General features: G+C 41.8%; 2 protein-coding genes across 2 annotated transcripts; both read left to right on the top strand.

The window, feature by feature from the left end:
- Positions 1-3,557: 3,557 nt before the first annotated feature.
- Positions 3,558-22,131, top strand: CMAS (cytidine monophosphate N-acetylneuraminic acid synthetase). The gene is made up of 8 exons (XM_067559236.1): positions 3,558-4,179; positions 10,223-10,365; positions 10,672-10,827; positions 12,721-12,851; positions 15,197-15,291; positions 16,132-16,303; positions 18,164-18,314; positions 18,869-22,131. The coding sequence occupies exons 1-8, from the start codon at positions 3,587-3,589 to the stop codon at positions 19,072-19,074; spliced, it is 1,647 nt and encodes a 548-aa protein (XP_067415337.1). The 5' UTR covers positions 3,558-3,586; the 3' UTR covers positions 19,075-22,131.
- LOC137160613 (zinc finger and SCAN domain-containing protein 20-like) lies at positions 4,256-8,509 on the top strand. The gene is made up of 2 exons (XM_067559237.1): positions 4,256-6,890; positions 7,763-8,509. Exons 1-2 carry the CDS (start codon positions 6,194-6,196, stop codon positions 7,831-7,833), a joined length of 768 nt encoding a protein of 255 aa, XP_067415338.1. The 5' UTR covers positions 4,256-6,193; the 3' UTR covers positions 7,834-8,509.
- Positions 22,132-27,340: the final 5,209 nt, after the last annotated feature.

Raw genomic sequence — 27,340 nt, 5'->3', positions numbered from 1 at the left:
TATGCAAAGTAACAAGCTTTGTGGATAGGGGGGAGGCAGTAGATGTGGTATATCTTGACTTTCGTAAGGCTTTTGATACTGTCCCACATGACCTTCTCTTAAACAAAGTAGGGAAATACAACCTAGATGGAGCTACTGTAAGATGGGTGCAAAATTGCTTGGAAAACCATTCCCAGAGAGTAGTTATCAATGGTTCACAGTCATGCTGGAAGGGCATAATGAGTGGGGTTCCGCAGGGATCAGTTCTGGGTCCGGTTCTGTTCAATATTTTCATCAATGATTTAGATAATGCCATAGAGAGTACACTTATTAAGTTTGCAGATGATACCAAGACGGGAGGGACTGCAAGTGCTTTGGAGGAGAGGATTATAATTCAGAATGATCTGGACAAACTAGAGAAACGGTCTGAGGTAAATAGAATTAAATTCAATAAGGACAAATGCAAAGTACTCCATTTAGGAAGGAACAATCAGTTGCACACGTACAAAATGGGAAATGACTGCCTATGAAGGAGTACTGTGGAAAGGGACCTGGGGGTCCAAGCTAAATATGAGTTAACAGTGTAATACTGTTGCAAAAAAAAGCTAACATGATTCTGGGATGTATTACCAGGAGAGTTGTAAGTAAGACACGAGTAGTAATTCTTGCTCTCTACTCCACACTGATTAGGCCTCAACTGGAGTATTGTGTCCAGTTCTGGGTGCCACATTTCAGGAAAAATATGGACAAATTGGAGAAAGTCCAGAGAAGAGCAACAAAAACGATTAAAGGTCTAGAAAACATGACCTATGAGGCAAGACTGAAAGAACTGAGTTTGTTTAGACTGGAGAAGAGAAGACTGAGAGGGGACATGATAACAGCTTTCAAGTACATAAAAGATTGTTGCAAGGAGGAGGGAGAAAAATTATTCTTCTTAATCTCTGAGGACAGGAAAAGAAGCAATGGGTTTCAACTGCAGAAAGGGAAGTTTAGGTTGGACATTAGGAAAAACTTCCTAACTGTCAGAGTGGTTAATTACTGGAATAAATTGCCTAAGGAGGCTGTGGAATCTCCATCATTGGAGATTTTTAAGAGCAGGTTAGACAAACACCTATCAGAGATGGTGTAGATATTACTTAGTCCTGCCATGAGTGCAGGGGACTAGAACAGATGACCTCTCGAGGTCCTTTCCAGTCCTGTTTCTCCCTTGTAGTGTCTCTATTACTTAAAAGGAGAGCTGGATTCAGCCCGAGATTTAGTTAGAACACTCCTGAACTTTGGGAAAGTCTTGATCTTAATTTTGCTGCTGGCATCTCTCTATAATGGACTGAAATCAAACTTTGGTTCTGGATCCAAATTTGGCATTTGACCCATTCTTCATAATGGGTTGAACCAAAACACTGGATCTTAACTTTGTGCCTTGGGCCCATCATTATTTACAAGATAGGTATGATGTTTTGAACATTATAGTAATTGTTCAAGGCATCTTAAGTGATCAGCTGTGCAATATGATTTGTTTTGTTACTATTCAGTTAATAAAGTCTGTTTGTTTATAATAAAATGTCCCTCTGGCTTGGGTAATGATATGGTACCTACCACGGTGTCCCAAAATAAAGCATGATACTCTTTCATATATGCAGTAAGTAATGTGATTTAGGAACTACTATACCAGCAGCTGCACCAAGCTACCATTTACTCTTAAAATATTTCTCACAGAACTGCACAGAATTTGAATCATGATTAAGTACATCAGTTTTTGAAATTTACACCAAAGTGACTCAAATATACCCCCGATAACTTTATTTTGATCCAAAAGAAATCTCTTGGCTAAGGGAGTGCTCTATGTAATCTACTGAGTTCCACCTCATTATTTGCTAAGAAGATTGTTACAAATCTCACTTATCCAAGCTTCTGGGTGTGTAATGACTGAGGCTTTTGGGTATAAAGACTATTCAAAATTAAGAGTAGGGAGACTCCCTGCGTCCTCTTCCCCTTTCCTAACTCACCAATGCAGACTGCTACAGAATCTGTCCTAAATGGCACTTCTCTAAAAGGATTTGGCAGTCTATAACCTACGGAAGGAATCTTGCCCCGTTGAAGTTAATGGGAGTTTTGTCATTCCAAACTAAGTCCCTAATTCAGGGGTTCTAAAACTTTTCCAGTTTGGCCCAGAGCTTAATAAAGAGATAATTTTGTAGAGTTTCCCATTCCTGACAACATAACATACCTGTGACAAAGACAGCCCTTGCTTACATAAGGAAAATAATATTAGGAAGTTATTTTTTTCATATCTTTTAAAGCAGCTTAGTAAATAGGAAAGCTAACCCTGTGACCAACCAGCTCTCCACAGACCACAAACAAGTGACCCATGGACTAATAGTTCTCATGGACTACTACTTGACAACCTCTGCTCTAACTTAAATGAAATGCAAGGCTCAAGCTTCTTTCATTTCCCTGAAGAATATATTAATCATAAAATGATTCCTGTGTGATTAGGCTGCACTCTACTGGAATTTGTAACAAATGCAGGAGGTAATGATCAGAGATGCTTATGCGGCTGAAATTAAATTTGTTAGTCTTTAAAGTGCTACAGAACTCTCATTATAAAAGAAACAAAATGCAAATGCAAGAAAGATACAGAACAAAGCATTTTAAGGGATACAAAGTCAGTGCTTTTATTCCTGATATGCAATCATATATTTGTATCACAATGTATCATGCATTACATGAATAGAACTTAAAAACATATGCTTTTTTGAGCAAATCCTGTTATGCAGCTCTTACTTGGATACAGGTTTGTAGGCTGTTATGCAACAAATAAGGGGCATCCCTTAAAATGCAGGAAAAGTGTCATGGCATGCGGGAGAGATGAAGGATTTACTCATAACCATTCTGTGGTACTCCCCGCTTAATACTAAACCAACAGTCATGTGGTTTACTGTTCCCTCAACATCCCTAAACATGCAGTTTACTGTTCCCTCTACATCTGCCCCTTCTACAGCAAGAGGGACACTTTGCTGCACATCTATGTAGAATAAGTCAGGTTGGACCTCCATTTCTAGCTCTAGAACCCCCTATTGACATTCTGGCTGCATTTTTCCCTGCATCTCCCATTTGTGACCCCAGCAACTCGCGAGATTGCCTTGTCAGCCTCCTCCTGGCATTCACTGGCCATGGGACCACCCACCCAACCAAAGGGAAGAAGTGTGATGGGGACGGGAGACCTCTACGACTGTGGGACCTGTTTCTGTTCCCTGGTATCATGTCTCTAGTCAAAGTGCCTCTCGGCAGCAACCACTGACTCCTTTGATGAGCGGTGGGCACTGCCTGGGGAGCTCTGCTCAGCGTCCCCCCACCTCGGATCCCTGCTTTTGAACCTGTGACCCTCACTCCCATCCCCATTTTCTCATTTGGTGTCCCCTGTAATCATCTGCCAGCTGGTGCTCAGTGGCGGTTCCAGGTTCCCCTGCAGCTAGGGGGAAGGACTTTGGTTTTGGGCAGCACCAGCAGCAGGGTAAGGCGAATGCTAAGCCAGGCTCTGAAAATCAGTCCAGACAGCCACCACCAGTGATGAGATTGTTCTTCCCCGGCCTTTGCTGAGAGCTGTATGCCATCCAGCCACCCTATGCTGGGCTGGGCAAGGCAGGGCACCCCCCTGTGCCGGGTACCAACCCCACACAGCGCAGGGCTTCTCTCCACTGCCGCCCCCCCGAGAACGACAGCCCCGCCCAGAACTACATTTCCCGGCATGCTCCAGGCTGCGGGCGCCACGCAGGGGGGTGGGGCCGACGCGTGGCAGCCGGGGAGGAGGCGGGTCCGGAGCTCGGGGAGGGAGGCGCGCCGCTCATCCTGCTGCGCGGTGCGCTCCCGGAGGAAGATGCTCGTTTCTCCCGCTCCCTGCCTCGGGCCGGCGTACGAGGCCGAGGCCAGGCAGAAGGAGGAGGGGGGGGCGGGTCCGACGGGCATGGTCACGCGCTCTCGGAGCTCGAGGAAGAATGGCGCGTCTTCCTGCGTTCGTGGCTCGGCGGCCAAGAGGAAGGGCGCGGACGAGCCCGAGCGGGAGGCCGCGCACATGGCCGCGCTGGTGCTGGCGCGTGGCGGCAGCAAAGGGATCCCGCTGAAGAACATCAAGCCGCTGGCCGGGATCCCGCTCGTCGGCTGGGTGCTGCGGGCGGCCATCGACGCTGGGGTCTTCCAGAGGTGCGCATGCGCGGAGCTCGCTCCCACCCCCCCCTTTCGCTGAGCCGTGGGGGTTAATAACGGCGAGCCGCGCCAGGGGTACTGGCCGTACGTTACGTAGCCGACGTGGGTTCCAAGAGCGGCTTGCGGCGTTCGCAGCGGTTACCAAGGCTACGCTTTGTCGCGAGCTTCCCCGGCCTGGCCCATCGGCTGCACGTGAGGGCTTGGGCACGGAGCTAGTTCCCACTGGCCGCGCGGCGCCCTGGGCCGTGGCTATGACCGTGTCTCTCTCACGCTGTGGCTGATGGGGAGATGGCAGCAGGTGAATGCCATGAACGCAGTGGCCTGCTCATTTCCTAGTTGCTGGCTGTACTTATGGACAGGACACGCATTTAACCCTTTAGCTACAGGAGACAAAACTGGTAGACAGAAAGGGGGTAATTTTGCCAGGTCCCTGTAAGTAACGTTAAGAGGAATGTACAGTAGTAATATCTCTTGGTTTAATTGCACAGGGCTGTGGGGTTTGGTTTGTTTTTAAGCTGTCCAGTGTTAGATCATTTTGTTCCTGTACACGTGGCTGTATCTGGAAACTAATACTCACTTCCGGGTAGTGGCTCACCTGGTGACCAGGAGCTGCTGTCATCGCTGTTATCTGTATTATGATGAATCCTATGTCTCTGGTTGGAAAAACTTATCAGAGATGAGTGTTTGTTGTGTGTAGTACAGTGAGAAAGATATTAGTATCTCTGAGACAAAATAAGGGGTTTTTTTTCCTCTCAAGTTTTATTGAATTTGTTACATTGTGGGGTTATTGAAATTGTAATGCTAATGACAGTGGTTTCACACTATGTATATCTGCATTTTGCAAAAGTACACACAATAGATCTTTTGCAAATATTCATCTTTCCTGACCTGTGATAGTCCTGTTATATCAGTATTCGGGTTTATTGTGCCAGAAACTCTGTGATTGTCATTTGACTAGCTGTCACCCAGGAATGGATTGAACCTATTGCATTTATTTTATGGTAGTTACTGAATAAGCTAATTCATAACTGAATCCATGCAAACAGATGGTTGATCATTCATATTAACATTAGCATGGTTTCTGAACTATGCAACTATTTCAAATTCAACATGCATTCATCTGAATGAACTGTTACAATGTGCCAAACAAATTAGAACATTCTGATGTGCATTTCCTACAGGTATGGTAGCTCAGGCATCATCAAGTGTTAGATTACAATACCACTCAGTTTTGGAGGGATATGGACTTTAATTGAATTTGGTTGGTTGGTTTCTAGTTTCTTATCCTGCTGTTGACAGCAGTAGTTTTACTAAGAGAAAATACTTGAACTAATTCTTTTTCCAGATGTAGGCAATATGATGTGATGGTACTTAGTAGGTTAGTGGACATTTGGACACTAATTACCAGCACGTGACCTTTACAGCAAGAATAAAAATTGGCTATGACGTTTCATTTTAAAAGAATTGGAGGCAAATTATTTCTTGGCATTCTGTGGTAGGTGGCCACAGTTTGATGGCTGCAATTTGATGTCCTTAGGTTTGGTTTTGAAGCACAACACTTCTATGCCTGGAAGTAAACCAGTGAGAGTGGCTAGGCTTGTAATTCGTTTAGCTGCCTAATTCAGTCCATGCTTAGCTATCATGGACTGATCTTGCTAAATATATTCTTATGAGACATCTACTAAAATGCAGCATTGACTTTAACTCCCATGATTTTAGTTGCTGCACTGACAATTTAGAAATGACATGCAGGCATCCAATTAAAAGGTTTGGTGACCAGATTTCTGCCTCATGAGTGAGGCCTGGTCTACACTGGTGATGGAAGTCGACGTAATATCACTTACGTTGATCTTCTAAAGCCTGCGTCTACACTGGCATGTTATTTCCGTTGACTTAAAGCGTGGCAAAAGTCGACCTAATAAAACCACCTCTGCAAGTGGCATAGCGCGTAATTCGAATTTCATGGGTCGAATTTGCGTCAGTGTAGACAGCATAACGTAATTCGACGTTAATGGCCTCCGGGAGCTACCCCATAATGCCCTGTTGTGACTGCTCTGGACATTCGTGCTCTGCTGTTACATGGCCTCGCAAACAGGAAATGGCCCCTCCCCTCAAGCCCCTGGAAAGTTTGAATTTTCATTTCCTATGCAGCCAGCGTAGAGAGAGCTTTGTAGCTGAACTGGTCATGGTGACTGCAAGGCCCAAACACGCTTCAGCATGGAGTCGACCAGAAATCTTGGATCTCATTGGTCTGTGGGATGAGAAGTCCATTATGGCTCAGCTCAGAGCCAGCAAAGAAAATTTGGACATTTACGGGAAGAAATCCCAGAGCATGTTGGAGAAGGGGCACAACAAGGATGCACAGCAGTGCCGCGTGAAGATCAAGGAGCTATGGCAGGCCTATCAAAAAGCTAGGGAAGTTAACAGCCATTCTGGCTCCTCGCCTAAAACATGCCGCTTCTGCGAGGAGCTGCTTGCAATTCTCGGTGGCGACTCTACCATAGTACTGCCACACAGCATTGATAGCTCCGCTGGATCCCAGTCCAGGGAGGATGACACGGACTGTGTGGACGAGGAGGAGGATGTGGAGAGCAGGTTGCAGGAGAGCGGGTTGTCCATTCTCCCACACAGCCAGGACCTATTCCTGACCCCAGAGCAGTCCAGCAACACACAGGACAGCAATAATGATCCTGGGGAAGGCATATCTGGTGAGTTCTTTTTTTTTTCTTCTTCTTAGCAGTTATGTCCTTGATATAATGTCTGAAATGGCCTTTTTAATTGGGGGGGCAGGGGATTTCAGGGTCTTAGCGGACTTTACTGGAGGGTTACTCATGGAACAGATTATTTGTGTGCAGAGGTATGCTCCGAGAATCATCCGTTGATATCTCAAGGAAACTTTCATGTAGGTAGTCTGTTACCCTTTGCACAAGGTTTTGGGGGAGGGCAGCCTTGTTTCTTCTGCCATGGTAGGATACTTTACTGTGCAATGCTGCAATCAAGTGACCCGGAATCATGGCGGAACACAGCATAGCAGCATAATGGCCAGGCCGGTACCCTGCTGCGTGCAACAAATCTTCCCTGTCCTCCTGCATTACCCTCAGGAGACTGATATCGCTCATGGTCACCTAGGGAAGATGACGCATGTTTAAAGTACCCAAGCTATACAACCGATACCCTGTACTTCTCTAGTCCCCTTTCTATTGTAATACTGAGTCAGTTCAATAATTGTCCAAAAGTATCTGATGATACAATTAACCCGCGGTGTCCTCAGATCAAGTATGCCCACCTCGTCCCAAAATGGTCCTCTTAATAAAACTGTGGCGCCCGGTCACCCCTCTCATACAGAACTTTTGGACTGAGCGTTTTAGAGATAATTAAGCCTTTCTGTAGCAGAATAAAGTGCCCCTGGCTTACCATCTCTGTAACAGCAGAGCGAGCCAACTCTTCTGAGATGCTCGGAATGCAGGTCTGGCTTAGCCTTGTGCACGCTATGGGGAGTATTTTTTACATTGTTGCAGTTGCTTCAGTTTTCTGGGTCTGCTAACAATGGCAACATTGTGTATTTCTTTTCTTTCTGTAGACACCTTGGCCTTGCCCCTCACCCCCTGCAGAAAGACTATTGCAGATCAGAAAGAGGGGGAAAAAACCTGACATGTTTGACGAGCTCATGAACGCCTCCACTGCCGCTGAGACAGAGCTCCGTGTGTGGAGGTTGTCCTTGTCCCAGAAAGTGGACATGGACATGGAGAATAGAAGGTCAATGCAGGAGCAGGATCACAGTATGCGGCAGGAGATGCTGTGAATCATGCAGGATCAGGCAGACATGCTCAGGCGCCTTGTGGAGCTACAGAAAGAGTGACAGCTGGACAGAGTCCCTCTGCAGCCCCTCCAGAATGCTCCTCCGCCTATCACTTTGCTGCCCTTGCCCACCCCCATGCGGTCTCGGAGAAGACTGGGCAGGCTGCAGTATGTGGTGCACTCTACCTTGGTGGAGGCAAGCAGAAAGACTCAGCGGCCCTGCTGAGAACTTTCATGCAAGCAACCACACTACCCCTTGAAACTGTGAATTAACACTCGACCCCTGCCCCCACCAACCGGAATGTTCGTAAATAAAACTTTGCAGCATTTCAATACATGTCTCTTTATTACTTAATAGCTTATTTGGGGAGGGATTTGGAGGGTACTGATATTGATGGTAGTGGGGATGGTAAGGAAAGGCACAAAACATACAGAAAACATTACTGCATGTCATTGCAGAACCTGTTTTTCAATGCTTCCCGAAGGCAAAGCGCTCCGCGGTTGGCTCTGAGCGTATTGCTGCCATCTGGCTGCTCAAAATTGGCGGCCAGTCTTTATGCCTTCACAGCCCAACCCTGGGGGAACCTTTCCACCTTCACTTCACACACATTATGAAGAACACAGCATGCAGATATAACTGATGGGATGTCTTTTTCACTCATGTCCAGCCTAGTAAAGAGACATCTCCATCTGGCCTTTAAACGCCCAAACACACATTCCACCACCATTCTGCAAGTGCTTAGCCATTATTAAAACTCTCCTTGTCGCTGTCGAGGTGCCCAATGTACGGCTTCATTAGCTCATGAATGCGTCCACGGCCGCTGAGACAGAGCTCCAAGCGTGGAGGTTGTCCTTGTCCCTGAAAGTGGATGTGGAGACTAGAAGGTCAATGCAGAAGCAGGATCACAGTAAATGGCTGGAGATGCTGCGAATCATGCAGGATCAGGCAGACATGCTCAGGCAGTAAGGGGTAAGCAAGATACTCCAGGATCAGTATTGGCATTTCCATATCCCCGATGTTAATTTTTCAGTCTGGGAAGAAGTTGCCCGCCTGCATGTTCGAGAACAGACCCAAGTTCCTAAATATGCGCATGTCAGGCACCTTTCCAGACCACCCCACACAGATGTCGGTGAAACGACCTCTGTGATCCACAAGGGCCTGCAACACCATGGAAAAGTACCCCTTGTGGTTTATGTACTTCGTTGCAAGGTGGTCGGGCGCTAAGATAAGGATGTGCATGCCATCAATAGTCGTCCCCTCTCCTGGCCCCCCCAGTTTGGGAACCCCATCGCGGCAAACCCGTCCACTATGTCCTGCACGTTTCCCAAAGTCACTACCCTTCGTAGAAGTCTATTGATGGCCTTGCACACTTGAATCACAGCAGCTCCCACTGTAGATTTACTGACTCTGAAGTGATTCCCAACCAAGTGGTAACAGTCGGGGGTTGCCAGCTTCCACAGAGCAATGGCCACTCTCTTCTCCACCATCAGAGCTTGTCTCAAGTGAGTGTTCACGCGCTTCAGGGATGGGAACTGCTCCGTGCAAAGTTCAAGGAAAGTGGCCTTTTGCATATGAAAGTTCTGCAGCCACTGGTCATCATCCCACAGCTGCATAACGATGCAGTCCCATCACCCTGTGCTTGTTTCCTGGGACCAGAACTGGCGCACCACTGACTGCAAGTGATGCGTAACAGCCTGCAGCAATCAGGAATTGTTCCCGCTCTATGGCTTGTAGTAGGGCAACCTCGGTGATATCGCTATTTTCTGTGCTTTGACTCCTCTTTTGTCTTTGAAAATACTCCAGGATAAGCCGCAATGTATTTGTGATGCTCACAATAATAGTGCAGAGTTGAGCGGGTTTCCTCTTTGTTTGGGGCAAGAAGGGAAGGGGAAGGAGCGTAGCATCATGGGATGATGAAAATCTTCCCAACAGCGCCCGCGGCTAGTTGCACTGTGGGATAGCCACCCAGAGTGCACTGCTTTGAGTGTCAACCCAAGCGTGACAAGTGTGGACGCATGAGCCCGGCACAAGTAATGTGGTGTGGACATGCTCCTGCGACTTCTAAAAATCGGCAGGTGAAAGTCGATTTTAAGTAAGTCGACTTCTTTCTGCACTGTAGACATACCCTAAGACTAGTAATCATCCCATTAAAGTTATACAGTGCATTTAGAGAGTAATGTTAATCCTTCTTTGTTGTTCTCTCTGTAATCATTCACATTGTGTGTCTTTGTCTGCCAACAGTGTGTGGGTTTCCACAGATCATGATGAAATTGAAAAAGTGGCAAAGCAGTTTGGTGCAAAAGTCCATCGCAGAAGCCCTAACGTGTCTCAAGACTCTTCTACTTCTCTGGAGGCCATCAAAGAGTTTCTTGAACATCATCCTGGTATGTTTGTTGCTATTGACTTAGGTTCCAATATTTCAGGGTACTGAGTGCCCTTAACTCCCACTGAAATCACTGAGGAAGGAGGTCTTTACAGTTTTTTTGTTAATTAGTAATGGTGTAGCAACAATTTTTCTAATGGCTAAAGTGAATCACTTAACTGTGTAATTTATATATCTGCTCATGGGATTTTCTTTGGAATTGTATGTGTATAAATAATATTAATGCTCAAGAGGAAGTATTTTATTATTTATACATATTGACTATTTCATACAGAGTTTCTCATTAAATTTATTTTTCCTTCTTTAGAGGTTGATATTATAGGAAATATTCAGGCAACATCTCCCTGTTTACATCCCAAGGATCTTATTAATGTGGCAAAAATGATACGAGAGGATGGCTTTGATTCTGTTTTCTCTGTTGTGAGACGTCATCTGTTTAGATGGAGTGAGATAACCAATGGAGGTAATATTCTGAAGTTTCTAATTATTACTGTGATTGATAAAGATTCCAGTTTAGCATGCTTTATATTCATTACTCTTGGAAGTGACATCAGAAGCATAAATTTCATAATCAGAGGAATCCAGATAGCTTTGTCTTTTTTAAAATAGTGATGTTTTAATGCAGCTGTTAATCATATTTATCCTTTTGTTAATGTTCAGTCATTTTGTAGAGGTGACCTGAAGTTCAAAGTACAAGTGTTATTAACATATTTAAACTTAAAATTACTCTGTCAAAAAGCCTCAGTTCATTTTCCCCCTCCCTCCCCCCACAGATATTTGTGTTACATGTCAATCTGACAGTAAAGGCTTGTGTCTTCACTGGGGAAAAAGTGGGTTCTTATCTTGTGTTGACTAACATGTAGTAACTAACACGAGGTAAAATCCTAGTAAAGACAAAGTAGTGGTAGTTTTAGTTAGCAAAACAAGGTGAACCCAAGGCTACCCCATAGTCTTGACATGCTGCCTTGTGTTAAAAGAACAAACTGCCGTGTCTTCACTGTGATTTTACTTCTTGTTAGTTGCCACGTGTTAGCTAACATGAGGTAAGAAATGAACACACCATTTTTTCATGTGAGGATGCATCTTTTTGGCAGCTGTAGCAGAGAGGCCAACCATTAAATGGACAGATACAGAACTAACGTCTTACCCTTAAAACAAATCCCTCCATCTGAGGGTGGGACACATTGGAGTACTTTGGAGTGTTTGGGTACTTACACTGCTGCTGCCCATGTTTTACTTGTTTCATAAATAAAATGGAAGTCTTAATTCTCCAAGTCAGTGCCTTTTATAGCACTAAGTCCATTTAATAAAAATTACCCTAATTCTTCTCCGATGTCATAATTTAGGATGATTTGGGTGCGGTTTTTACAGGGTTACAGAGCATCATGATCTGGGAGAGCATATAAAAAACACTGTAGTTTACCCCCCCCAAAAAAAAAGTAACCAAGCATTGTCCTGAAAATGAGTTGAAATGAAAAGTAAAGACTTCTTAGAATAAAACAAATGAAAAAAATAGTGAAAAGTCTTTATCAGAATAGGAACTCTTGGGTAATGTTTCCAAATTGATTTGAAAATGAAAATACAGCAGTATCTTATAGTGTACAAGAGGCATTGATTGGTTTCATAATACAGTGAGCTTTGTGTGTTTAATGCATGTTCTCATGCTGTGCCATCTTTGTCTTGAGTCCTGCAGGGTGCTGAGCACTCTCAACTCTTATTGTCTTCAGTGGGAGTCAAGATTACTCAACATCCCTCCAGGATATTGTCCTGAGTGTTCCTACAACTATTCCTCCAGTGGTGCAATGGATTACTATAGAAGGAATAACATGTTGTGAGGGATGTGTATGCTACATATGAGGGGGAAAAAATGCTGTTTGAAAATATATATAGAGAGAGCTGAGTGACTGATTTTTTTTTTTTAATTTCCCTAAAAAAGCAAAAAAAAAAAAACCCCAAATCTTTCCTTACAAGGGACTAGAAATGGTAATAGAAAAGAGCAATATTTCTTTCAAAGGCAAGAACACACTAACAGAATGTGGTGAGTGAAAGAAAAGGGGCAAGAGGAAGGTTTTGAGCTGAAGATTTCTTAGATAGGTATGTTTTCTGCAAGTTTGAATGGGGATCTTTCCATATTCTGTACAAGAAATATAGGGCTTTCCTCTACCTTGGAATCCAAAGTTACCAAGAGCAAGACAATGGTTCAGTGATTCTTATAAACCTATCCTTATTGAGACAGCAATCAAAGCTGGTGACTATGTTGTGCCTTTAATTTCCCAGCAGCAAGTTATTTAAACGAGAAAGTGATTCTGAACAAAAACTTTTATTGTTTTTCATTTTGTCATGATTTTGTTTACAGTTGAAGTGACGACGCCCCAAAACCTGAATCCAAAAAAGCGGCCCCGGCGTCAGGATTGGAATGGAGAACTGTGTGAAAATGGGTCATTTTACTTTGCTAAAAAGCACTTGATTAAAGACGGCGACTTACAGGTTAGTTCTTCTGTTTTGCAGGGCTTTTTAGAGCAATGCATCTTGTACCCTTTCATTATGGAGCTCGAAGCCCTTTGATGCTGGCAATTGTGGTGCATGTAATTGGCTAGAATATGTTAAGTGTTGGAGGATAAAACTGATGCCAGCAGGAACAGTTGAAGCCAAGCTGTTGCAATTTATTATATGTAGCCTTTAACTTCTGTTTAATCCTCTGGCACCGGTAGGTATGTTCTTACAATATAGCTTCCGTAACAAATTTGTACAAGCTCTACAGAAGAATGTGTAGCTTTAGGCCTATAAAAATGCAATATAAGAATTTCTATTGGAACTCCAGGGATTGGTTCTATGACTCTTACTCAATTGAGTATTCCTTACGCATTGACTTCAGTGGAACTACTTACTTAAGTAAGAATTTTAGGATCGAGCCTCCAATTTGGCATGTAGATAAAGAGGGCTGTGGCTATACCACTGACTTCCTTGTGACTTTTAGCAAGTACTTAATCTTTCTGTACCTCAGTTTCCCCATCAGTGAACAAGGATAATATTTACCTCACAGGGGTATTGAGGCTTAATTCATTAACTTTTCTAGAGTGCTTTGTTAGACTGAAGGTGCTATAAAGTTGCAAAATATTTCTAAAAACTTACAGGACTCAATTCTGAGTCTTGTTTTACTTCATTTGGAATGGAAAGCAGATGAGTTTCCAGTGGGGGGGGGGGGATCCCTTGATATGGGATAGTTGCCAGCAGGTACAGAACTGGCGTATCTGACTCCTACACATCCACTCTCCTGCAGCCTGCAACCCAAGGGATGAATTAGGGAAGAGGTGTGCTGCACTCCCACACTCTCCAGATGGCCCCTTGGGGCTTACCGCCAATTAGCACACATTAATAAAGCCTCAAGCTTCCCAGATGAAGGAGCTATAAGTGGCTCCCCTTATACATAAGGTTGTCCCAGCTGGGAATGTGAGCCATTCTGTATAACTTTGTCTTGCAGCCACCTTCATTCGGTGTTGTAGTATTATCATGTTAGCCACAGGGGAAGCAATTAAACATAATAGTGCTTTGGCTTCTTACTAAAGAGATACTTGAGCCTACTTACTGTCAGCATCCATTTACTACAATAGTATTTTGGCATTTCCTGAGGTTTACCACTAAGAGTTGGTCTTTCTCAAGCTGAAAATGAAATCACCCAAGGCAAGCCATTTTTTCTCCCTTGATCCTTTGATGCTAAGGTTTAGTCAGTCCAGTCTGCCCATCAGGGTTGTACCTGGCAACTGTTATCTGGGGCATGGTTCCTATGTGCTAAAGTGGAAATGTACTCTACAGTAAATTGAAAAACTGTTTAGAGACTTGTGCTGAATTGTGCAGGAAAGGGATCTTGGGAACAGAAAAGTCAGTGACTTTTTTCACTTTAATATAAATAACTTACTACTTCTAGAGAGTGCCTTCCATCAGAGGAAATCAAAATGATATACAAACATTAAGTATTTCTCATACTTCTCATATTTCTCATACTGTGAGGGATCTGTATTCTGAACTCCATTTTACAGATGGGGAAACCGAGGCACAAAAGACTAAGTTACTTGCCCATCATGTTGTAAGAGAGCCCAGAAATCCTGAGTTAAGAGAGAGTCTGCCCTGCCAGTAAATAAGCACAGTTGTACTGAGTCAGAGCTGAGTACATGCTGCTGTCTCTTTTCCCACTAAATGACCTGATGAGGTGAGTATGATTTAATAATGACAGCACTAAAAGTCTTTGTTTCACAGTTTCCTTGGCTGTAAAATAAGGGTAATGAAGTGCTTTACAAAGATGAGTCTGTAAGAGCCTAGGATGAAAAGCACTGTGCAAGTGGAAAGAAATATTAACAAAGTTTGTTTTCCTAGCTAAGTAAGTTGATCTCTACTGCAGTGTTTCTCAATTATATTTCGCCGCGGCACCCTTGCGCAGCCATGCCATACCCTCCGCCGACAAGTCCAGGAAATCTTCCCCTTTTCAGTGGCGCGCTTTCTAATCTGTTTTCTGCGGCGCCATCAGCTGTTCGGCAGCGCACTTGTGGCTTTTCTGCGGCGCCATCAGCTGTTTGGTGGCGACACTCACAGCTGTTCAGCGGCGTGCGATTTCTGTTAATTTCGGCGGCGTGGTTCTGCTTTTTCGCGGAACCCTTCAACTCAGGGTTCCGCGGAACACTATTTGAGAAACACTGCTCTACTGTATATGGCATTGCAAATATTTACTCTTCTTCGTTTAGTCCTGAAGGCTACACATTTTTGTATTTAAGTTGCTGTTGTGTTAGCTACTGATATGAAGTATGGGAAATAATACTACTGAGATCTAATTTGTTTAGGGTGGAAAAGTGATCTACTATGAAATGTGTGCTGAACACAGCGTGGATATAGACGTAGATATCGATTGGCCTATTGCAGAGCAGAGAGTGCGGAGGTAAAAAGGAAGGTTTTCTTGAAAGTTCAGCATTATTTATTACAACTGTGATGCATTTTGTCCCTTTTTCTTGAATATCTGCCTTTAATGGTTGGTATGACCAAAATTTGACCAATCTATTTTTTTCAGTGTTGATGTTTATTTAAAGAAATAACTGAGATCAAATGAGCAGCTATCTTTCTCCCCTCCCTCCTAAGGCTATTGAAATCAGTTGAATTGGCCTTGTTCTCTGTACTGAGGTTTCAGCCTAGGGGGATAGGTGATTCAAAAATCCCACCTTAACATAGTTTTTTGGTATGTCTTCTCTGCCTCTGTCCAAGGCTCTGTGTAAAATCTTAAGCTTCTACACACTGGGATCATGCCTACTTCTGTGTTTGTACAACAGGGCCTAAATTAGGATTAGGCACTGTGGGCACTAGTGTAATGTAAAGGTTAAATAATACTTGGGTCATTGTATCTGTGACTCTATTTTCCCCATTTCTTCCTTTTTTTTCCCTTAAAACAAGTGCTACAAAACATAAATCTCTCTTCTAAAGAAAATTAAAAAACTTTATTTCTATTTTTAAAAATAAATAAAAATGGGTCACTTGTCTTTCCCCGCAGAGCTGCATTTATTAGTAAGTTTTAAGGGTTTTTTTTTGTATGTGTGTGTATTTTGAGAAATAGATTAATTTATTCTGCATTTATCTTTTGGGGTATATTTGAAAACAAAGATGTTGGTGAGTCTATTTTCTCGTGAATCACAAACCAAGATTTTTTGCTTTGTATTAATGGGTTACTTTTTATTATTTTAAATGTAATTGCAAAATCTTCCAATCCTGAAATAACTTCTTTGTCTAGATATGGCTATTTTGGTAATGAGCCGCTAAAGAAGGTGAAGCTACTGGTTTGCAACATTGATGGATGTCTCACCAATGGTCACATTTATTTGTCAGAAGATCAAAAAGAAATAGTGTCTTATAATATTAGAGATGCTGTTGGGATTTCTTTATTAAAGGAAAGAGAAGTTCAGGTAAGCATCCTTTCTGAATCATGAGACTTTCTGTTCCTTGTTTAATTTCCACACCATGGCTTTCTTAAAATTTAAAATAGAGGTGTGGTGGAGCACTTCTGAGAACAATTTTGATTAAGCTATTTTAGCACTTCAATACACTGGGATTTTGGTGACCCTAGGATCACTAGTTCCTGTGTGATTATGACAAGTTTCTAGATTTTAATCATACTAGCTTTGGCATTTGCTGTAGTTCTCCCAACATGGTGGGAAGGAATTTGTGTGGTATAGTGGTGCACCACTCACGTTGCATGTGCTGCTAATCTGGAGCACACATTGAGCAGTAGGCCTCTATCTGAGTAATTGTATGGCTCCCACTCACCATAGTATCTAAGTGCCTTATGAACTTTAATGAATTTGTCCTCACAAAAGCCCTCTGAGGTAAAGAAGTACTATTATTCCCTGGTGATAGATGGGGAGTTGAGGCACAAGATTAACAGACTTGCCCAAGGTTACACAAGACGTATGATAGAGAAAGGAAATTTAAACCCAGATCACTGGAGTCCCAGTGTAGTGCTTTTTAACTGCAAGATCATACATTCTTTATCTCAGAAGTCATAAGAATTCAAGACAAGTAAAAAATAAAACTAAAACCACATCGTTTTTAAGTTGCTTTCCTTAATCATTAAAGTCAAATTCTGCCTTCGTGAAGATCTCCAATAAGTGTAAGATCTTAAATTGGTGCAGGATCAGCCCTATACGTCAAACTTACATTTACTATCCTGCCTGATTAATTCAACCAGGGAGAATTTCCCAGTGCAGGAACTGAGTAAGACACTTGCATGCTGTCTTATGAGACCCCCCTCCTCTGCAGCTCTCAGGGACATGACAAAGGTAGGGGGGTGGGATGGGGCAGAGACCTAGCAGTTGCTGCTGTGGTGATTTCTGTGTGGCACGATCACCTATAGACAGTTGGTCTTGGGCTGCCAAAGTATGTGGGAGCCCATTTCTGTACCCTAGTATCTGGGGAGTGGAAGTGTCCCAAAGATGCCATAAAACCACTGGGGCTGTGAGTTTTGTTCTGCACCTCAGTGTATACTGCTGACAAATGTGTGCAGAGCAAGACAACAACTCCATTGATTCTAAATATGAAATGATAAGTACCGAATATTCATTGACAACTTGTAGCACAGACTAGAAAGGAGAGTTTTGCCTATAAGGTTTTTTTTTTTTTTTTTTTGAAACAAACAAAAAACACATCTAAGTGGTTTTTATTTTTGTTTTACCCTACAATGTGCTTTGTTCCTAGCTTTCAAATGCAACATGTACTTCAAGCATTTACTTAATAGTGTCACATAGTTCTTTCTCTTAGAATTTTGTTGAAACTCCAGATTCCTGAGTGCAAATCACAGGAATGTTACTAGATGGAGAAACCATGGAAAGTATTTTGAATAAATGTGTACATGTTGAAATATTGTGGAAACCATCATCAAGATATTTTTATTGCCCAGTGTGGTTTAGATTAAGTGTTGAGATCTTGTGGTGTTTGACAGCCAGCACACCATTTGTATTGTGACAACCAATATTTCTTTTGATAACCGTGTCACGTTTAAAGTAATGAGAATTTCTGTTTTGTGAATTAGAAGGAAACCTACATATGGATAAATCACTCTTCCTTAATGACTAGAAATGCAAGGCCTAAAATGGGTTCTTGCATCCTAATCAGCTCTACTTTGAGTCCAAAAGAGATACTTCAGCTATGGAATGCTAGTGCCTGTATCAGAGATTTTCTAAAAGCAATTTCCATTAAGATATGTTCATTCAAAACTCAATTTATGTATCTATATATGAAGTTTATTCTAATTTGACTTGATTTAATAGGTATGGCTAATTTCTGAAAGGGATTGTTCAAAGACCGTTTCTGCTATGAAATTGGATTGTGAAATGAAAGTCAATGTGACAAATAAACTGGAAGCTGTAGAAGACTTGAGAAATAGCATGGGTCTATGCTGGAAAGAAGTGGCTTACTTAGGTTAGTTTCTTTTTTTATAATGAAACTTCATTCAATGCACACAGGTCCAACTAAATAAAACCTAGCATGGTTCATCTTCAGAGCACTTTGCCCTTAGTTAAGAGGCAAGATTAATAACCAAATTGCTGAAAGCTCTGATTCTATTGTACAAAGGGTATTACAATTAAAGGTTTAGGGACCCAATCCTCCAAACACTTGTGTAAAGCTAAACACATGCTTGAATAGTTCCATATACTTTAAAGGCACTACTCTTGTGCATTGAGTTGTGCATAATCTTGAGTATCTGAAAGATCTAGCCCTTAATATTTTTCTTATCTTGTAGCCACCATCTGTAAAATTTACATATGTCATAGAAATTTTTAAGGATTGATTTTACTCCAGTTTGTGAAGTGCTTTTGAAATCCTGTGGTGAAAAACGCTGTAGAAATACAAATTATTTTAAAAAATGTATTAACCAAAGTTGCAATTCACCACATCCAAGGGAAAATGCTTACTTATCTCACCTGTTCCATTTGCCGCCATCATTCAACATGTCTGAATTCCCCCTTTGATAGGAAATGAAGAAGCTGATGTGGAATGCTTGAAGAAAGTTGGCATGAGCGCTGCTCCTGTGGATGCTTGTGAAGCTGCTCAGAATGCTGCCAGCTATATTTGTAAATGTAATGGTGGCCATGGTGCCATCCGGGAGTTAGCAGAACACATATTCCTGCAAATGGAAAAAGTGAATTCGACAGGAAAGAAAATTGAGGAAAAACCCTGATGTCTTCCCTCTCCTTCCCCACACAGGATAAAGTCTGTCTTTATTCCTCACAATGGCTTGCTTTTCAACAGAGTTAAAAGGGTATTGTCAACAAGTTCAGGTCCCTATGTTGGTTTAATTTTAATCATACGTTTATTAATATAAATGCATTCAGATACGAGCTTAATGAAAAGATTTTTGTGTTTGTGAATCAGAATCGCACCTTTGTGCTAGTGCATGAGAACCACAAAGTAAAACCGATTATTCTATATTTACCATCCAAGCTGAGTGAAATGCAAAAAGTCAGTGGCGTAAATGGTGAAAGAAATGTAATTTTAAAACTCTAGATCCTCTTTATGAATTAGAATTTTGTTAGTAAGAAAGGGAAGGAAATTCATAGTGTGGAAGTCTCCTCTTCGTGACTTTGCCAACTGGGTGTAAAATGTAACCATTCAGAAAAGGCCTGATCCAATGTCATTTAAGCATTAGAGTGAGCTTTTAATTACTACACAAGGTGTAAGGCAGTGGAAAATCAGTCCTGTGGGTTTTGGGTGCAAGTGAGCTTATTTTATTTTATAACCATATCTCTTCCAGCCTATGAACAAAACTCATGCTTATTAGAAACGTGATTCACAAAATCATAACTGCTGCTTTTCATACTGTAAATAGTGCCTAAATACTGTAAAATGGGTTAATAATGGTATAAAAACATTGTGGGATAAGTTGTACTTTGCTTAATACAAACTTTTTGTTGCCTATGACTGAATCCACTGATATGTCCTGAAATGCTCATGGTGTTCGATGGGTGAGTGCAAAATTTATTTTTCGCTAATCCACAAGATCATGAAATAATGCTTTCTGTGGAGTCTACCCATTTTTACAGTATTTGGGCCTAATCCATTTTGGTGTTGTGCACCTCCTACAAGGTAGTGGTCACTCTTGATTCCTGTTGAATGTTATTGGGGGTTGATGCTTTGCACCTTTTGGGAATATGGCACTACCATCCTAGTCCAGCATATAGCGCTGAAGCACATGCTTAGTTTTAAGCATGTGCATAGTCCTATTGATTTTCAGGGTTATGCTTTGTACTATAAAGTTATTGTCACTGGGACTACTTAAATGCTTAAAATTAATCATGATTTCAAGTGCTTTCTGAACAGGATGCTCAATTTGCCAGTAATGAGAGCTTTGAGGAAGTTTGAAACAGAAACTCTATTTCTTTCTTTAAAGGCTGCACTACATTGTGAATATTAGTGTCGGATCACTGAAAGGAGACCTGTCACCCCTTATGATTTTTATTATATGAATGTAATTGCAGGAGAAACTGTAGTTGGTGTATATGTATCTATTGGTAGGAATCCTGGATTTTTTTATATCGTTAATTTAAGGATGATTTATAAATTGATCTCTTTTTTGGGCTTAAAAATGACTTGATGATGTATTCATACCTTCATGGATTTGTAATTATAAGTAGTCGTCAAGAATAGCACTTAAAAATGCAGATCTGTTTCTAATCTTCTATTTATCAATGGGTCAAATTCAACACTATGCTTTAAAAAAATCCCACTAATTTTAATATGAGCTGCATGCATATAACTGAATGCCATATAAGACTGATGTTTACAATTCAGATAACTTTCAAATTACCTGTCAAATTATAGTGGTGTCAATTTGGGACTTCAGTGTGGATGCATTGACTGTCACCTCATTTTACTCTTGTTCAGTTAAATGACACTCCTAATATAGTATATTTCATTACTTGCTGCTCTTTAATGATTTATTTACCTGTAATAACCTATTATAATATATATAAATTATATATTTATCTATTATAACCAATTAATGCTTAAAACTGAGATTTCCTTACTGGCTATTTTTTCCCCCAATTTATTTGTTGTAGAGTTGCTTGTGAATTGTTTCCTGATTGCATTAATCAGTACCAAATGATCATTGAAGTATTTCTTTGTGGAAAACTTAAGAGTTCTGAATAGGATGAGTTACAGGGGCTTTGTCAACAGGTATAGGAAAAGCAGGACATATTTTGGACTAAGCAACAGTCCCTTTGACAATGCCCTCATACAGACTCATAGTGATAAAACAGCAGAAATTGTACCATTTACGGCCATGACTCAGCTATGTACTTAAGATGGTGCTTTACTTAAATTAGTCATGTGTTTAATTACCTTGCTTAGTTAGGGCCTATATATTCATATTTGAAGAAATGTTTATTATGGATGGGTAATTTAAAGCAGATGAGGGTCACTCTACTAAATTTCCTTCTTTTCTCCTCTACATTAGAGGCAGCAGATTTAATGTATGAAATTTTTGAATACTTAGTGTTTGTTCTGTTCTTTATGTATATTCACAAGAAATATGGTGTCTTTCTTTTTGTCTAATAGGTAGAAAGAATTGTTAGCTGTTGAATAAAAAAATCTCAATATTTTATAATTTTATTTTTGTTGAAAATGTCTTAATATAAGCATCTTGTATGCAATGTACATAGGAAGTTTACAGCAGAAAGGGTTATCAGAGAACTGATAGGGGTAATTTTAAAAAGCATTGACTACTTGACTGTCTGATTTAGGTTCTTACTCTGAAAATACATAAGCACACACTTCAAGTTGATGGGACTGCTCCTAGTGCATAAAGTTAAGCATTTGTGTAAGTTGGTGCAGGATCTGGGTTTAAATCCTTGCTGTACCACAGGCTTCCTGTGACGTTGGGCAAGTCACTTAATTAGCCTCTGTGTGCTTTCATTCCTCACCGACAAAATGGTAATAACAGTTCACTGCCTAAGGGGGTGCTGTGAGGATAAATATATTAAGGATTGTGAGGCACTCAGATACCACAGTAACAGCAGCCATGGAAGTATGTTAGGTTTAATAATGTAGAGAGATTTTGTATAGCCATTGAACTTGAAATTAGGAAAAACCTGAGCAATTGTTTCTTGTCATGGAAATTGTCCAAGGTTTTTATTGCAAAGCTTCTTTGGATAGTTGGGTGTAAAGATGTTTAAAGAATCTTAGACAATGTGGACTTCTTCTGTTTCACCAAATTGAAATAAAAGATAAAAAAATCTCTTGTAGTCTATTTATGTATCCAGAAAATATGCATGGATATACATTAACTGCTCAACTAGTAGTTAAATAGGCAGGTTTCTTTAGTCCTTTTAGTATAAAATTATTTATGGGGTTCCATATAGGTGAAGAATGAGGTTTTCATGCAAATACTGTACTCTTTCAAATTTCAATGTAACAAGAATGGAATATGTCCAGTGAAGGTGGATGTTCTTAATATGCAAATTAATGTGGTGGGTTCTTTGTTTAATACAAATCTAATAATTTACCCTGAGCCTGGACCGGACCGGACCTTCATGAAAGTGGATCTGCACTGCTGAGTATCCTCCTAACTCAGCTGCTGCAATTCTTGCATCTGTTTCAGTGATGTGTGCTTAGGTTTGTGAATATAGGATTAAATCCTTTCATTTAACTGTGCTTTAAAGATCAGCTCAATAGTTCTATGTTGGCATAACTTCTAAATGGTATAGAACAGGTTCAAGATTCTATGGACAAGATACCATTTTCAAATAGTATTCTAACTATGGATTGGCCTTCATGAACGGCATCATTATTTGCTGATGGATTTCTTTGTAAGATGGATTTCTCTGTACTTGTGTGTGTGTGTGTGTGTGTGTGTGTGTGTGTGTGTGTGTGTGTGTGTGTGTGTGTGTGTGTGTGTGTGTGTGTGTGTGTGTGTGTGTGTGTGTGTGTGTGTGTGTGTGTGTGAGATATGTAAAGTGCAATATACTGTAACCTACAATCTAGCCACTCTAAAAGCAGTACATGTTAGCCTTCCACCACCATTTATTTATACTGAATCTGACTTCTGATTCATCCAGGCCAATATCCTGCTAGTTCAGTCCCATTTCCTGTAGTGCAAGCCTAAGATTTTTGTCCTGGCTGGTTACATGTACACTTTCCACTTGCTCTCTGGCAACACAATTACAACCTGGACCTCATCATTGTTCTAAAGCTCAAAGTGGGAGTATGCTTCATGCATCCAGCAAAATACTTCCCAACTTTCTCAACAACCAGCACAAGCCCATCATCATCCATGTTGGCATCAAAATCCCCGTGATTCCCCTGTAATGACTCCCATGGTGGAACCTGGCCAAAGCCAACTGGGACTGCTATAAGGAAGCTGTTGAAAAAGTGGTGATCTGAATCCCCGTGACACCAGAATGTTATCACCCGTTTGTTGTCCTCCTTACTGCCACCACCCAAGAAGAGTACCCCTGGGGCTTCAGGGAAAAATACGCTCCCTGCTGGACAAAAGAGACCCAGTTGGGGAGCCCACTGGTTGCCGAAGACCCTGTTGGAGTCTCTTGACTCAGCCAGATACCTGTAGTGGATTTAGTGTATTGAAGGTCTGAACTTCACACACTCTAGTCGCCATGCTTGGGCCTTAATACAACATGTCAGAGCCCCTAATCCGACGGAATATCGGACCTCAAAAATCTGGCCAAACTCCATAGCCTCCAAACTGATGGAGAGCACAAAAGGACCACTCGACAAAAACACCAAGCGAGAGATCCATCGTCAACTACATTGGACAATGACCTCAATCCTCCACAAGACCCCATCGCCATCAGTACAGATCAAGTGAAAGCAGGTTTAGAGGGAAGGTGGCCAGTGGAGCTGGTATCCCCTGGAATTTTTTCATCAACTAGGTCCCAGGGCGCTCCAATGGCTGGTGAAACTGTACACCAAAATTGTGGAATCTGAATGCATCCCAAAAGCCTGGCAGGAGGTGATAGTCATTGCCATACTCATGCTGGGAAAGCCAACCGACAATCCCAGAAGTTATAGGTTGATGTCACTCCTGTGTACTATTTACAAACTCCTGGAACGTATCATTCTTCAGAGAATCAGTCCCCATGTCGAGTCAGTGATCCTCAAAGAACAAGTGGCATTCTTGCCTAAACGCAGTTGTGACTAAGTTCTGGCCCTTGTAACACACATTGAGGCTGGAAAACTAAGACAGGCACAGCCTTTATAGATGTCTCATCAGCGTATGACATGGTCTGGATTAAAGGCTTGATGCTGAAGCTTGTAAGGATCATCCCCTGCCGCAAAACGCTACATCTGCTATGGACAATGCTGACCAATAGGCGGGTATGTGTCTACTTGGGGCAACAAAGTCTGTTTGCTTCGGTTCCTCAACAATGGACTGCCTCAAGGCTCAGTACTTGCACCAATGCTTTTCAATGTTTACACAAGTGACATGCTGCAATGAAGTAGTGCATACTTGTATGATCTTGCCCTGGCAACAGACACAGCCACCGTCAGTGACATCGTCTATCTTGAATGGGGACCTAAACACCTGGAGGAAAATTTCCAGAATGGGAGGCTCCAGCCAAATCCTCACAAAACAGTCACTGCATTCCATCTTGATATCAGGAACGGTAAGTGCACTCTGAAAGTGACCTTCTGTGGCAACACTGTGTGACATGACCCCACTCTGATCTATTTTGGAGTGGAGCTGGATTGTACACTAACCTTCCATAATCATCTGAGGAAGGTAGCTGCCAAGATGAAGACAAGGGTTAATCGGGTCCCAAAACTGGCAGGCACAAGATGGGGGGCATCAGTGTTACGGACATCAGCAATGGGCCTTGTGTACTCTGTAGCGGAGTACTGTGCACCAGTATGGACCAGAAGTAGCAATACTTGACTTATGTCCAACTGAACACTGCAGTGTGGTGCATCACTGGAACCCTCAAGTGAATCCCAACACCTTTGCTACCGGTGCTGTCGAACATTGCTCCCCCATCCATTTGAATTCCAGAGGATCATGGAGAACGAACATCTTCCCATCCACCAAGACCCAAACAATATCCCTCACCACCACTTCAAGGCGTATAAGCTTTTTTGGACCCTCGTGTTTAACCTTCAGCAATGTAACTTCAACCCTGATGAAGCTTGGAAAGCCGAATTGAGTTTACGAGACGTTACAAATAAACACCTCGTAAAAGACCCAACACAGAAGATTCCCTGGCTTTGATCTCCCGCACAATTTATGGGCAACCCTAAACCACATCTACACAAACCATGGCAGATACGGATACTTGTTGCACAAATGGAAAATTAAAGACTCTAGTCACCTAGAACAGACCATGGAATATATAACAACTCAATGCCCAATTCACAAATACAAAGGAGGCATCACAGCAATACACTCTGCTACTCCAGATGCAATTATCTGTCTTACCCATCTGAATGTAAAATTATAGTAGTTTATCTACATTTACATCAGGCATACAAAGAAGACACATACACTGAAACCTCTTTTAGGTGAGCATTCAAGTGATTGATAAAAATGGGTTGCTTAACAGCAATGTTCTCCTAACAAACGGAGAAAGAATTATAATCACTACAACTAGGGGTTCCTCTGAGTAGTTTCTTATGGCCGCAGCTTCTCTAAGAAAATGTCTTATAGATCTTAATAACAGGTTGGTTTTACCCAGCAGATTCTGCTGATTTTTCTTCAAACTCCACTCACAGGTTGAAACTTAGCCTTTTTGGCGGCCTTCTGCACAGGGGTATGCACAACTTAAGTCCCACTTAAATTCTACTAAAACCTTATTTGGAAGATTAATTAGGGCCAATCCTCTGCACTGGGGTGACTTTTACTCCCAGAGTGTGTTCTCTCTAGAAACAGCCCATGATCATTCCTCTTGATTCTTTTCTCTGCAATGTCAACATTCTTCCCTATTTTCCACCAGCCCTTGATCTGAAATCAATTAATATGAATTGAAAATAAAATTGGGAGGTCTTTTAAATAAAAAAATGTTTATAATACTTAGCTATTTGAGTGCAATGGACAAACATTACTTAGCTAACTTTCCCCTCAGCCTGAGGGAGATATTTTTAAAAAAATAATTCAATTTCCAATAAATACTCCTATAGAAACATTACTGTATTTTGTGGTGTGGAGGGGCAAGGGAAAAGAACTAACTCCTTTTTTTTAGTGGAGGGAAAAGAACAGCCCATTCCAAAGCAATCTTGGACCTGTCAGCGTGTATAAGGATCACTAAGTGAGAGCATAGCGAAAGCTCTTGGTAGCCTATCCCTAGCAGGACTGTTTATCCGAGATGTCAGTATTATAACAAATAGTAATGAGCTATGTCCCGTGGAACAAAATACCTTGTTATGCATGCAAGCTGTGCTATAGTCTGCTAAGCTTTTCTAGCTGTGTTGGGCCCAATCTGAATCCAGTAAGAGTCCAGCCTCCCATATGCTCTGTTTTGTTTTTTCCTTGCTCTGGGAATGGTTTTGCCTTTCTTAATGCTGTTGCTGAAGACACACGCACGCTACTGGCTTAATAGAACTTGCCAGTACCAAAACTGTTGGTGGAAATCTAGTTGACTGCAACCAAACTTATAGCTACCTGTCTCCCTATTGCTCCTGATCTCCCTGCAAATGTTAATTAGTCTATCCTGATAGCAACACTGTGAGGTAGTGTTCCCCTAACTTAGGGATGGGGAAATGAGACACCGGTGCGTTAAGTGATTTGCCTAAACTGCCACAGGAAGTCTGTAGCAGAGCATAGAATTGAACCCATGTCTCCTGTGTTTGTGCTGTGTTTTCTCCACAAGGCTAACGTTTCCATCTCAAATTTAATTCCCATAAATCCTAGGTGCCAATAGTGGCTAGTAAGTTCTTTCAAAGCTTTTAAGATAAAGCACTACACTGTATAACTATTAATAACTAATTGTTGTGTACCCCTGTGAGGTAGGTAATGTTAATCCCCAGTTTACCCATGAGGAAACCGAAGCAGGGAAGTTACAACTTTCCCACAGCTACAGAGGGAGTTGTATCACAGCCAGAATTAGAATTCAAAAGTTCCTGACTCTGAGTCCTGTGCTTAGCCACAAGACTACACCTTTTCCAATAGCTACTTCCTGCATTAGCATCATACAGGAATAACTTCTAAAGTACTCAAAATGGCACATGAGAGCAAGAATCATAGAAATGTAGGGCTGGAACGGAACTCATGTCATCTAGTCCAGCCCCCCAATGTTGTTAAGTACAGGTAGACTCTCCCTGGCTTGTGTTTGTATCACCTGTTCTTAGAAACCTCCAAGAATGGCAATTCCACAACTTCCCCAGCTAACCTGTTTCAGAATTTAATTACCCTTATCGGAAAATCTTTTTAAATCATATGTAGCTTGAATGTCCTTTGCTGCAATTGATTCTTGTCTTATCCTCAGTGGACATGAAGAATG

This window comes from Emydura macquarii, unplaced genomic scaffold (genome assembly GCF_026122565.2).
Source record: "Emydura macquarii macquarii isolate MOO-44397 ecotype Brisbane River unplaced genomic scaffold, CSIRO-AGI_Emac_v2 contig_2205, whole genome shotgun sequence".
Taxonomy (NCBI): Eukaryota; Metazoa; Chordata; order Testudines; family Chelidae; genus Emydura; species Emydura macquarii.
Note: the sequence above shows the minus strand (reverse complement) of the source record. Positions and strands in the feature narration are given on the sequence as shown.